This window comes from Cetorhinus maximus, chromosome 1, assembly GCF_964194155.1.
Source record: "Cetorhinus maximus chromosome 1, sCetMax3.hap1.1, whole genome shotgun sequence".
NCBI lineage: Eukaryota > Metazoa > Chordata > Chondrichthyes > Lamniformes > Cetorhinidae > Cetorhinus > Cetorhinus maximus.
The window spans coordinates 146206255-146220162 of NC_135879.1; the positions used below are offsets into that span (position 1 = coordinate 146206255).

The 13908-nt window shown below is 41.6% G+C and overlaps 1 protein-coding gene across 1 annotated transcript in view; it reads right to left on the minus strand.

The window, feature by feature from the left end:
• Positions 1-1748: 1748 nt before the first annotated feature.
• LOC144696331 (phosducin-like protein 2) overlaps positions 1749-13908 on the minus strand; it is a 54285-nt gene continuing 42125 nt past the window's right edge. Inside the window, exons 5-6 of the mRNA XM_078567961.1 lie at positions 6993-7198; positions 1749-1894 (exon numbers count right to left, since the gene is read on the minus strand). Of these exons, the coding sequence (XP_078424087.1) occupies positions 1749-1894; positions 6993-7198 (352 nt within the window). The remainder of the gene's footprint in view (positions 1895-6992; positions 7199-13908) is intronic.

Sequence of the window (13908 nt, forward strand, 5' to 3'; positions counted from 1 at the left end):
AAAATGATACCCTACCTCTCCAAAGAACTCCAGTAGCTTCAGACCTTTCTCTGAAAGGCCTAAAGCCCACAAGCTGTGTTTTGGATATCCCAGTAATGAAAAGGAACCTATTTTTTATTTTTCTTAGACTGTGGCTTTACAATTGGACTGTGGCTTTAAAAACTACCATGGCTACAGCGGAAAGACATGTTCACTGGAATAGGATGAGGAATACCTACAGTGTTGCTATCCTGGAACATATTGTGCCATAAAAGAACAGGATGGTGCTAGAAAGGAGCCCTGGACTAAGGGGAACTTCCTGAACACAGCATTTTAATTGGTTCCTGACCAGGTGACCAGAGTTGTGTATGATAACAGTGCAGGCAGTACTGCTCCTAGGTTGCAAAGAGGGAAGACTCAAAACCTCTCTTTCCTGTGTCTGTAAGATTCCAATAATTCTGCCACAGTTGCTAGCTGGCTATTCCTCACATCTTTGTAACCTGCTTTCTCTGAAAACCCCTGTCAAGAGGAAAAGGGGGAAAATCACTAGTAGAGACATTGAAAAGTAAGTTTTTCAACCAGTGAACCACAGACTGAAAGTGCTAGGAGACCACCTCATGTCATCAACAACAAACTGCAAGGAATTTGGAAGACATCAATCAAAAATCAACCCATCTAATCCTGTACTTTGGATTGAACTGTTTTATCTTACCCTTAAAATCCATGTTTTGTGTGTCTTATGTGTATGTGTGTTTGTGCATAGGGGTTTAAGAAGGGGTAGAGTTTAAGTTATAGAGTTAGAAGTTAGCAGTTCATATTTCTTTCTTTTGTTAAACTACTAGTTAAATACAATTTGTTCAATAAACAGCTATTTATTTTTTAAGTTTACAATCCTAGTGCTCATATTTTGTTAACCTAAGTTAAACAGTTAGGTAGAATTAGGGCAATCTGGTGGTTTGGTCAAACTTTTCACATTTGTCGCGGCTCGGGGAACAGTGGGGATTGATATTAGCGCATACTATCCCTTGTAAGTCATGACAATCTATTTCAAGGATGCTGCAATTTTACAAGTGCATCTGCCTCTGTGAACCACGGACTTGCAGATTACAACTGCCTCCATTACCCCCACCGACGAAAATGTTGGGTGCCAAGTTTAGGGATGGGATTTCCAGATTCGAGTCTCTGGCACTATTCTGGCTAAGTCGGAGACCCTCTCCACCTTTATGAAAATTCAGGCCTAAATATCGAGCTCATAGTGCTACGTAGATGTAAACCGTGGCTCAATGGTAGTACTCTTGTCTCTGAGTCAGTGGTTGTGGGTCCAAGTGTCAGTCCAGACACTTGAACACATAATCATGTCTGAAAGTTCCAATACAGTACTGAGGAGTGCTGTACTGTTGGAGGTGCCATATTTCAGATGACATGTTAAACCGGGATGTTAAGTCAGGGTATCAGAGATATGAACCAAAGGCTTGTAAACAGAGATGATTTAAAGATCAGCCTTTATCCTGTGAATATGGAACAGGCGTGAGGGGCTTATAGAATCCATTCCCCTGTATGTTGAACAGAATTCAAGTCTTGATCAGTTCAGCTGAGTAAGAAAGTTAGGAAAATTTTATATTCGAATGATCTTTCAGACTTAATAAAACTAGCAGTTGAACAATGGTAATGGCTGGGGTTTATGGCAAAATAGAAATGAAAATCGAAATACTTTTATATAACATCATATTTAATCAATCCTGTTGAGCTAATAACATTTGTTGTCCGTATCAGTTTTGTTTGTGGTCATTTTCATTACAATATTGAACGGAACAATCTCTTATTGATGATGTCATCATTTCTGCAACCTTTTTCTTGGGATTTTCTTCTAAGTGTGTCTGTATTGCACCTGAATTTGCGAGCTTCCACTCCAATTCTGAAATGAGAACAACATTAGTAATGCTTTGTATTAACTTGGACATTAGCCATGTATTACAGTTTTCTATTTGGGATTAGAGTGCTTCTATATTTTACACTAATGTAGGAAGACTAAAATTTAGCTCTATCATAAAAGATAGCACAAACAATTGGAATCAGTAGGATGTATGTACAAAAATTGTAAATAGCTGAGGCCATTATACAATGCCAAGCTACGGTTGTTCTCACTTTGGAACCAAAAGGATTGGGTCCTGAATATTGAGGGGTATATAACATCCAAGAAGAATAGGAAGCTAGGTAAAGGTGGAGGGATGGCCCTATTAATTAAGGATTGCATTGGTGTAATAGTTAGAGATGACCTTGGTTCAGGAGATCAGGAGGTAGGATTGGTTTGGGTGGAGATGAGGAATAACAGGGGAAATAAGTCACTAGTGGGAGTGGTCTACAAGCCCCTAACAGTAACAGGACAAAGTATACAAGAAGAAATATTGGGTGCTTATGATAAAAGGATGGCAATAATCTTGGTTGACTTTAATCTACATATAAATGGGAAAAATCAGATTGACAGTAGTTGCCTGGATGAGGAGTCTATAGAATATTTTCGATATAGTTTCTTAGTGCAGCACGTTCTGGGACCAACCAGAGAGCAGGTTTTATTGGACTTGGTATTGTGTAATGTGACAGGATTAACTAATGACGTCAGAGTAAAGGCACCCTAGGTAGCAGAGACCACAATATGTTTGAATTTTACATCCAGTTTGAAAGGCAGAAGAGTCGGTCTAAGACTATTATCTTAAACTTAAATAAGGGCAACAATGTGGGTGTGGAATCTGAGCTAGCTGAAGCGAGCTGGGATACTAGGATAGGGGATAGATCAATAGAGAAGCAGTGGCAGACATTTAAGAGGGTATTTCAGCATAAGTATCTCCCTACTATAAAGAAAAATTCTAAAGGGAGGACCCACCATCCGTGGTTAACTAAGAAGTTAGGGAAAGCATCAAACTTAAGGAAAAAGCATATAACTGCATAAAGATGAGTGGCAAGTCAGATGATCGGTCAGAATATAAAGAACAACAGAAAATGACTACAAGGTTAATCAGGAGAAAGAAATTAGAGTATGAAAGGAAACTAGCTAGAAATGTAAAGATGGATGCCAAGAGTTTCTATAGTTATTTGGAAATAAAAAGGGTAAGTAAAGTGAGTGTTGGTCTTCTAGAGAGGGCGAATGGGAAGTTAACAGTAGATAATAACGAAATGGTGAATGAAATGAACAAGTATTTTGCTTCTGTCTTCACTATAGAATATACAAAAAACATTCCAGTAATAGCTGCAAATCAGGAGGTGGAAGTGAGAGAGGAACCTGGTGAAATTACAATCATGAGGGAAATGGTACTGAGCAAACTGATGGAGCTGTGGGCTGTCAAGCCTCCGAGTTCAAATGGACTTCATCCTAGGGTCCTAAAAGAGGTGGCTAATGAGGCAGTAGATGTCTTGGTATTAATTTTCCAAAATTCCCTAGATTCTGCAAAGGTTCAATCAGATTGGAAAGTGGCAAATATAACCCCTCTAATCAAGAAGGGAGGGAAGCAGAAAACAGGAAACTATAGGCTAGTTAGCTTGACATCTGTTGTGGGGAAGGTGTTAGAATCGACCATTAAAGAAAGAGGTTATAGCTGGGCACTTGAAAAAACTCAAAGTAATCGGGAAGATTCAGCATGGTTTTGTGAATGGGAAATCATAGTTAACCAATTTATTAGAGTTATTTGAAGGATTAACATGTGCTGTGGGAGGCTGTAAACGTACTGTACTTGGATTTCCAGAAGACATTTGATAAGGTGCCGAATAAAAGGTTATTGTGGAACATAAAATCTCATGGTGTAGGGAGCAACATATTAGCATAGATAGAGGATTGGCTGGCTGGCAGGGAACAGAGTGTATGCACAAATGTGGCTTTGTCTGATTGGCAGGATGTGACGAGTGGAGTTCCGCAGGGGCCTCAACCTTTTACAAATGACATCAATGACTTAGATGAGGGGAGCAAAGGCATGGTAGCTAAATTTGGAGATGACACAAAGATAGGTAGGAAAATGTGTTTTGAAGAAGTCATAAAGAGTTTGCAGACGAATATGGATAGCTTGAGTGAGTGGGCAAAAATCTGGCAGATGGAGTATAATGTGGTAAAATGTGAAGTTGTTCACTTTGGCAGGAAGAATAAAAAAGTAGAACACTACTTAAATGGAGAACAACTGCAGAATTCTGAGGTGCAGAGGGATCTAGGTGTTCTAGTGCATGAGTCACAAAAAGTTAGTAAGCAGGTACAGCATGTCATCAGGAAGGCTAATGGAATGCTATCCTTTATTATGAGAGAAATTGCACATAAAAGTAAGAATGCAATACTTCAGTTATACAGGGCATTGGTGAGACTACATCTTGAATACTGTGTGCAATTTTGGTCTCCTTATTTAAGGAAGGATGTAAATGCATTGGAGGTGGTTCAGAGGAGGTTTACTAGACTGATACCTAGAATAAGCGGGTTGCCTTATGAGGATCAGTTGGACAGGCTGGGCTTGTTCCCACTGGAGTTTAGAAGAGTGAGGGGTGACTTGACTGAAGTGTATAAGATCCTGAATTGTCTTGACAAGGTGGGAGTGGAAAGGATGTTTCCTTTTGTGGGTGAGTCCAGAGCTAGGGGGCACTGTTTTAAAATTAGGAGTTACCCTTATAGTTCAGAGATGAGCAGAATTTTTTTCTCTCAGGGTTATGCAACTTTGGAACCCTCTGCCTCAGAAGGTGGTGGAAGCGGAGTCATTGAATATTTTTGAGGCAGAGATAAATAGATTCTTATTAGGCAAGGGAATCAAAGGTTATCAGGGGTAGATGGGAATGTGGAACTCGAAATACAAACAGATCAGACATGATCTTATTGAATGGCGGAGCAGGCTCAAGGGGCCAAATGGCCTACTTCTACTCCTATTTCATATTTTCATAAAAGTGCAATATAGTTTTGCTGATGGACATAGAGAGGAGAGTTTTACCATCCAGCATGAGGGAGGGCAGGGGGAAGGTGCCAGTGAAATTATGGGGAGCCATGGCGGATTGGCTCTCCAACTATATTCTGCCTTTGGCAAATTTTAATGACAGGAGGAGCACGTTTGGACAGTTTTCCTGCCACAAACAGGTGGGAAAATCACTCATTCAAATATTCAAAGGCCCTATTAAGGGCCATTTTACCTGCCCGCCTAGTGGGGAGGCCACCAGCCGAATGGAAGTGGCTTCCCAACAGCAGCCCAGGGGTATGGTTTATTAAATCAAAGAGAAGGCTGTGGGCGTGGAAGGCAGCACCTGCAGCCCCAGTGATTTGCTCAGAGGGGCTTATATCAATTTTCACTAAAGGTAGTGAAATTATTATTTTTAGCATCAATAGCATTTTAAAAGTTTCTTTAGTTTACCTGCTGTAGGCTGCAGGGCCCCTGCCTTTCTCAGCAGTTGCCACCATTCCAAGCGGCGCTTTGGACTGGCAGCTCCTGTGGACGGGTGGACATCTTGAACAGCACGGCAACCCTTGCTGCTGTCCATAAAATTGAGGCGGAGGTTCTGCTGGCTGGCCATGCGTGTTGCTGACACACATTTCCGGTTAATGTCGGGACCTCAACAGATTTGGCAAAATTCTGCCTGTAATCTCCGTTACAGCGATGTGAATGACACAATCTCTAAGGGGTGTTATTGCAAGGTTTTTCTTTCATTTTGACGGGTGCAATGTAACAGCTGGTACAACAACCATACATAAACCTGCCCTTTTTATAAAACTATATGCTAGCTCATGTTTTGTCCTTCTATTTTCTTCTGACTAAAAATAATAATTTCACTACCTTTAGTGAAAATTAAAGTTTTTCTAATTAATTTGAAACACCTATCAAAAAGTTCCTAAATTCTCTAATATGCTGGGCAGTATTAAATGGAGGTGATAGGGGTGTAGTCCGCCAGCTGGAGAGCCAGGGAGAGCCCCGCATCACCTCTGTTAGGGATGGCCCACTGAATTAATTGTCAATCAGGCCAGCAGTGGGCCTTCCTCAGGATCAAGGATCAGCCAATCAGTGGCTGCTAGCTCTATGAATAGGAGTGCTACCGGGGAGGCTGTGGCTGCTGCCCTTACAACACCTACCTGAGGCCGAGGATCAAGGAGGGACAGGACATTAATTGTCCACTTAAGGGCCTCAATTGGCACCCCTGACCTAATTGTGGAGGAGGCAGGAATCCCGCCTGATTAAATGCCCTCCGTGACACCAAACTCACCAAGGAAGAGGGCATTAAATTCAGCCCACCATAATCTCCTTATATGATATATAATGTAATTTACTTTTATTTATTCTTAGAATATGTCTGGCACTAGCAACATAGCATTCATTGTCCATTCCTAGTTACACTGAAGGCATCGAAGAATCAACCCCAGTAAGGAACTAGAGTCATGTGTAAGTCAAACTGTGTGGGGGCAACAGGCTTCCTTCAATTAAAGGACATTCGGGAACCATTTGGAATTTTATGACAATCTGGCAGCCTTTACCGTAATTTTTCATAGCGTTAACTATTAAAAAATCAAGAATGGCCCAGTCAGAAGAAATTACAATAATGCAAAACAGTGGGTGTATTGTCTGTTCCAGCATGATGACCATGAGAAATAAGAGACTGTTCTTGCATGGATTACTACAACTGATATGATCTCCAATAAACTGTTCTGATAGGGTTGACATGAAAAAATGCTTTGAACTATGCTATTTTTATTTGGTCACCATAAGTGACCTAACTCTGAGCTAACTTTTTTTGTGGCTACAAATAGAGACTTACATAGCACAAGGAAGCCTCCAAAAATTATCTTCATTCACAAATTTCTAATTAGAGAATCATTAATGGCCATTCAGCTGACATATTAGATGTCGACCAGTGTCAATATCTCCACAAGGAGCCAGCGATTTTAGAGAAGGGGAGGAAGTCAGGGGAAGGGGAAGGTGGATAAAAGGAAATACTGTTTTTATCATATCTAATCGATAATACCAACAACTAAATATTGCAGCTATCACTAGTACTTCGAATAGATTTACCTTCTAACTTCAGATCTGGAGCTCCACACTCTAATCCAATGAACCTGCCCTTCATTCGACCCTCAAAATACACAAAAATTGTTGGCAAATATTTGTCTGGGTAGTTAGGGATACAAATGTTTGCAATTGCCTTCATGAATTTTGTTTCTGGATACTTTTTAGCTAGTTGACTCAAGTGATGATTGATCAAAATGCACATTGGTATGCTGTAGTAGTAACAAAAAGGAACAAATTATCCAATTCAGTTTGTCTTAACTTTTGAAACATATGTAAACAAAGCTTAACTATGGGAGTAAACTTCCACAGGAGCTCTCCAGCTCGACCCTCACAGATGTAGGATCAAAATCCCCTCCAACTGGGAAACTTATGGAACATAATTTCAAACACATGGACATGTTTTGACTTCATGATTGGAGCTATAAATTTCAAAAAGATAAGCTGCAGTCAGCAGTACAGTGCTGGGCAGCAAGGGGTTAATTTGGACATTTAGTGAAAACACAGTGACCCATCAAAAGGGTTTGGACATTGACCAACGTGATCAAGAAGTCTGATTACCCAATACAATGGCACAAAGGACATATCATCAATACAATACACTCAAGGAATTATTCAACCACCACAGACAATAGTACTGGAATAGGGTAATTTGAACCCTCATTAACTTTAGAGCCAGGTGCTATTACTGTGCTGTTACTGTGCCACTGCAAACAGCAGGAGAATTGCTCATACAATGACAACTGATAATATTCATCTGGATACATCTTCCATGGAAAACCCTGTATTGTTTCAACCAGCAGGAGCTGATGACCTACGTCTTGAATGGAATCAACTAAATGGACATTGGAACAACAGGAAATATGATTTGACATGTCTGAGTTAAATTATTATAAAAGAAGAGCAAATCTGAGATTTGGGCTGCAGTTGGAAGAAGGGTCAAGTTTGGTCACCTTGATTCAGACCGACAGCCAACACTGGACAGACCAGCTGTGTTGGAGATTGTAAGTTTCAGCCAAATCGTAGTGATATTGGTCTGAGGGTTTTGTGAAGGTTTGGGGCGAAAACTTGGTGTACCTTGTACAAAAACAAAAATAGTTGGAAAAACTCAGCAGGTCCGACAGCATCTGCGGAGAGGAATGCAGTTGACATTTCGAGTCTATATGACTCTTCATCAGAACTGAGGAAATAGAGAAATGAGGTGAAATATAAGCTGGTAGAGAGGGATGGGGCAGGTAGAGCTAGATAGAGGGCCAGCGATAGGTGGAGACAAAGAAGAGATTGCTAAAGATGTCATAGACAAAAGGACAAAGGTGTGTTGATGGTGGTGATATTATCTAAGGAATGTGCTAATGGGGACATTAAGGGTAGCAAGCAGGACAAGCAAGTGGCAGATAGCCCTAGTGGGGGTGGGGTGGGGAAAAGGGATCAAAATGGGCTAAAAGGTGGAGATAAAACAATTGATCGAAATAAATTTTAAAATTGATGGGAAAAGAAAAATATATACTTTTTTTAATTATAAATTATTGGAAAAAGGGGGATCGGAAAGGGGGTGGGGATGGAGGATAGAGTTCATGATCTGAAATTGTTGAACACAATATTAAGCCCAGAAGGCTGTAAAGTGCCTAGTCAGAAGAAGAGGTGCTGTTCCTCCAGTTTGTGTTGAGCTTCACTGGAACATTGCAGCAGGCCAAGGACAGACCTGTGGGCATGAGAGCAGGGTGGTGTGTTGAAATAGCAAGCGACAGGGAGGTCTGGGTCATGTTTGCAGACAGACTGAAGGTGTTCCACAAAGCAGTCACCCAGCCTGTGTTTGGTCTCTCCAATGTAGAAGAGACCGCTACTTTGGGAGCAGTGAATGCAGTAGGCTAAATTGAGGGAAGTGCAAGTGAAGCACTGCTTCACTCGAAAGGAGTGTTTGGGCCCTTGGACGGTGAGGAGGGGGGAAGTAAAGGGGCAGGTATTGCACCTTCTGCGGTTGCATGGGAAGATGCCGTGGGAGGGGGTTGAGGTGCGGGGGTGATGGAGGAGTGGAGCAGGGTGTCCCGGAGGGAACGATCCCTGAGGAAAGCTGCCAGGGGGATGAAGGGAAGATGTGTTTGGTGGTGGCATCATGCTGGAGTTGGCGGAAATGGCGGAGGATGATCCTTTGAATATGGAGGCTGGTGGGGTGATAAGTGAGGACAAGGGGGACCCTATCATGGTTCTGGGAGGGAGAGGAAGGTGTGAGGGCAGATGCGCAGGAGATGGGCCAGACACGGTTGAGGGCCCTGTCAACAACCATGGGTGGAAAACCTCGGTTAAGGAAGAAGGAAGACATGTCAGAGAAACTGTTTTGGAAAGTAACATCATCAGAACAGATGCGACGGAGGTGAAGGAACTGAGAGAATGGGATGGAGTCCTTTTAGGAAGCGGGGTGTGAGGAGCTGTAGTCGAGGTAGCTGTGGGAGTCAGTAGGCTTGTAATGAATATTGGTGGACAGTCTATCACCAGAAATTGAGACAGAGATGTCAAGGAAGGGAAGGGAAGTGTCAGTGATGGACCATGTGAAAATGATGGAGGGGTGGAAATTGGAAGTAAAATTAATAAATTTTTCCAGATCCAGATGAGAGCATGAAGTGGCACCGGAGCAGTCATCGATGTACCGGAGAAAGAGTTGTGGGAGGGGACCTGAGTAGGACTGGAACAAGGAATGTTCCACATACCCCATAAAGAGACAGGCATGACTGGGGCCCATGTGGGTACCCATAGCCATGCCTTTTATTTGGAGGAAGTGAGGCGAGTTTAAGGAGAAATTGTTCAGTAAGCGAACAAGTTCAGCCAGGCGGAGGAGAGTAGTGGGTGGATGGGGATTGTTCGGGCCTCTGTTCGAGGAAGAAGCAGAGAGCCCTCAGACCATCCTGGTGGGGGATGGAGGTATAGAGGGATTGGATGTCCATGGTGAAGAAGAGGCGGTTGGGGCCAGGGAACTGGAAATTGTTGATATGATGTCGGGCATCAGAGGAATCGCAGATGTAGGTGGGAAGAGACTGGAGAAGGGGAGAGAGAATGGAGTCAAGATAGCAATAAATGAGTTTCGTGGGGCAGGAACAGGCTGACACGATCTGTCTGCCGGGACAGTCCTGTTTGTGGATTTTGGGTAGGAGGTAGAAGCGGGCCGTCCGAGGTTGGGAGACTATGAGGTTGGAAGCTGTGGAGGGAAGATCTCCAGAGGAGATGAGGTCAGTGACAGTCCTAGAAACAATGGTTTGATGTTCAGTGGTGGGGTCATGGTCCAGGGGGAAGTAGGAGGAAGTGTCTGCGAGTTGACGCTCAGCCTCTGCGAGGTAGAGGTCAGTGCGCCAGACAACAACAGCACCACCCTTGTCAGCAGGTTTGATGACAATGTCAGGGTGGACCTGAGAGAACGGAGTGCGGCAAGTTCAGAAAGAGACAGGTTAGAGTGGGTGAGAGGAGCAGAGAAATTGAGATGACTAATGTCACGCCGACAGTTCTCAATGAAAAGATCAAGAGCAGGTAAGAATCCAGATGGAGGGGTCCAGGTGGAGGGAGAATATTGGAGGCGGGTAAAAGGATCCATGGAATGGGGAGAGGACTCCTGCCCAAAGAAGTGAGCACGGAGACGAAGGCGGCAGAACTTGTACCTTGTAGCTTGTTTCAGCCATATCTTGGTGATATTGGTCTGAGAGTTTTTTCTCAAGGTTTCAGGACAGGACATGGTATTTTGCCTGTGTTTTTGTGAGTTTTAACTGAGTCGTGGTGACTTTGTGTCAGGCGCTGAGAATGGGTTGTTTTAAATTTTGGGTTTTCTACTGTGGGGTTGTGGGTGATTCAATAAAGCGATTGTGAATTATCAGAAGAAACTTGTCTCGCTGGTCATTCTGTTGAAGCCATACACTTGTGAATCTGGTGCCATGAACTTGAGTGTGGGGAGGGTGTCTGTGGGAAAAGGGGAGCCCCTACACAGCTTCAGTGGAAAAACAAGGAAAACTATATAAATGGCAACGGCAATTGAGAGAACCCCGATGGAAATTCACTCCCTCTAATTTTTTCAATATCACAATATTGGAAAACTTCAAATATAACCCTTATGGTAAAACGAATGTGCTTAAAATGAACTAGTATTTTCCTTAAAATATTACCAGTACATACCAAGTAATAAATATTACCACAATAACAGGAGAGTGCTTTAAAGGAGTTCTACTTTTAAATTACATATCTCTGCTTTCTCTAAAAATTCAGAGGACAGAATTTTTAGCTGAGTAGGCGGGCTCACGCCCGACCCGGTCAAGCATAAGATGATGTGCGATATTTCGGTTGGCAGCGCGCCCGCTGACAATTAACAGGCCTATTAAGGCCATTAAATTAATAATTAAATGGAAATTTTCGCTGCCCTTTGGATTTTTTATGAAATCTCATCCATGGGCGGTGTGAGGTTTCCAGCAGTAATTAAAAATACAATAAAACATTTGAATCTCATTTATAACATGTCTCTGCTCGTGTGACAGAGTCAGATGAGGAGACACATTTTTAACATTTTAAAATTCTTTACTTGTGTTTTTAAAAATCTTCAGCTCCCTGAGGCAGATCTGTGCCTTCAGGGACCTTTCAGTGTATGCACCCATGCGCATGTGCAAACCTCCACGCTTGCCCTCCTCCCACCCCCACTCAGGCAGCGCTCAGCATTACAGCACGCGATTCATGCTAGCTGGCCGTTAATTGAACAGCCAGCATGAAATTGTGGTTGGGGCCCGATCGTGGGTGGCGGCTGGCTTCACTCCCGGGCTAGCCCACCCAACGAGGTAAAAATTCTACCCAGAAAATATTTTGTTCTATTATGTTTTTAGCAGTCATCTACTTATCCTCCTCCAGCTACATGTTCCCTCAGTGCTTCCTCCCTCTGTCCCAACAAATGTGGCAGCGGCTTCAATTACCTTGTACCTACACACTGAAACTTCCTTCCTAAACCACTCAGCTTCTTCACCTCATCCCCATTCTCAAATGCTTCTTCAAAGCTTACCTCTTCATTCTCTTGGCCATGTCCCTAATTCTTTTGCCATTTGCTTTCTGTTTCTCCTTTTTGACATTTTGTCACAAGTGTCCTCCCTTGGGACACTTATTATGTTGCAAGCACTATATAAGTAAGTACAAGCTGTTTCTCTTATCCATATTTACCTGCTATAGTCTAAAGGTGTTATTTATTTTACCAGTAACCATGAGATCAACGTTACGAGGTTGGTGAATTACTTTTTGAGTGGACAGCAAAGAGAATGAATTTGACGGTTTTTAAAATGTTTTGATTTGTGATTAAGCATATCCTTGTATAATTAGTTTGTTCAATAAAACTTGACACATTGATTTAATTTGAATTATTTGTGTTTTTGTTCACATTTCAAAATGGCGACCATCTAAACCAACACTGCAGTTCATGTTTCATACTCAGCGTATAAGCCAAGCCTTGTTTTTGGAAGGATTTTTTGAGGCTTCAAAGCTTGATTTATATACTGTGATCTGCAGCATTATTTGAAAAGGACAAATGAGCAGGGTTATGGAGAAAAGACAGGGGAGTGGCACTAGGTAAATTGTTCCTTCAGAGAAGCAGCACAGACACAATGGGCTGAATGGCTTTCTTCTGTGCTCTAATTGTTCTGTGATTACTTTCGTCTATCAAATTTGGACTAGTTGGTTAGTGGGCATCTAAGAATAGCCTAACCTCAAGATTGTGTCTCTAAGCAGAAACGTTCAATGCAATAGCCGAGTTTCCAGACTGAAATAAATCGAATAACATGAAAAAATAATGTTTATAGGGGACTGTTTAAAAAGAGGAAAGGGAGCTGTCAATTAAAAAGAAATATGAACATATAAATGCTATTTCATGTTATATTGGCTTAATTAAGCATATAACAACAATCCAATGTTAAAGATATTTTAAAGTGAGCCACTATTGAAATCATTGAAATGAAAACTGGAAAGGTTTTCCAATGAGCAGATATTCAGCTCTGCCACATTACTGCCTAGATAGAAAAATTGAAATTACCACCAATAAATTTTAACTTCAGTTTTTGTTACATAGGATTCTGGAACCTTTATCAGTAGTTTGTGTATCACGTTCCACATTTCTGTCTATTTACAATTAGGTTTATTGTGACTGAATAAACCAAATTCCTTTTTAATTACATGGGATTCAGAGATTTTTACTGGTGTTGTGAGATTGATTTTCATGATTCCAATTGTTTTTCTGTGAAAATTGTAAATTGGTGACTTTGCTTATAATCTCAAACATAATGGCCAAGAATTTGCTTTGTGAGACATCACGCAGTATGCTGTTAGTTCGAATTGCTCCCACAAACTTCAGCTCAAAAAATCTTTGCCCACAAATTTGTTGGGAGTGCGATAACAGTGTTGTAAGGGGAACAGAATATCTGAGATATATATAAAAAATGCTGGAAATACTCAGCAGAATTCAACATTAACTCTGTTTCTCTCTCCACAGATGCTGTCTGACCTGCTCAGTATTCCCTGCATTTTCTGTTTTTATTTCAGATTTTCAGTATTTTCCTTTTCTATTAGAGCATCTGGGACCTTGGTGAACAGTAGGAAAAATAGTGTTTAACAGTGAGATTTAAGGATTAAGAAATAAAAAGGGAGGGACTAAGAAAGAAATAGAGAAAAGGAAAGAAAGATTGGACTGAGAGAAAGAACAGAGATAGAAAGGAAAAGCAAGAAAGAATGTATAAGTTTTAAATTTGCAACCTGAAGGAATGATGCCACAAATTGTTACCTTTCAGGGCAAGAGAGGTTGATTGACAATGATTGACTACTATCACGTTGTTAAAAGGGTACTTATACTGTTAACTACTAGACTTAACTTTTTGTGGCAAGTTTAATGAACAATTAATGTACAAATGTTGCAACTTTATGA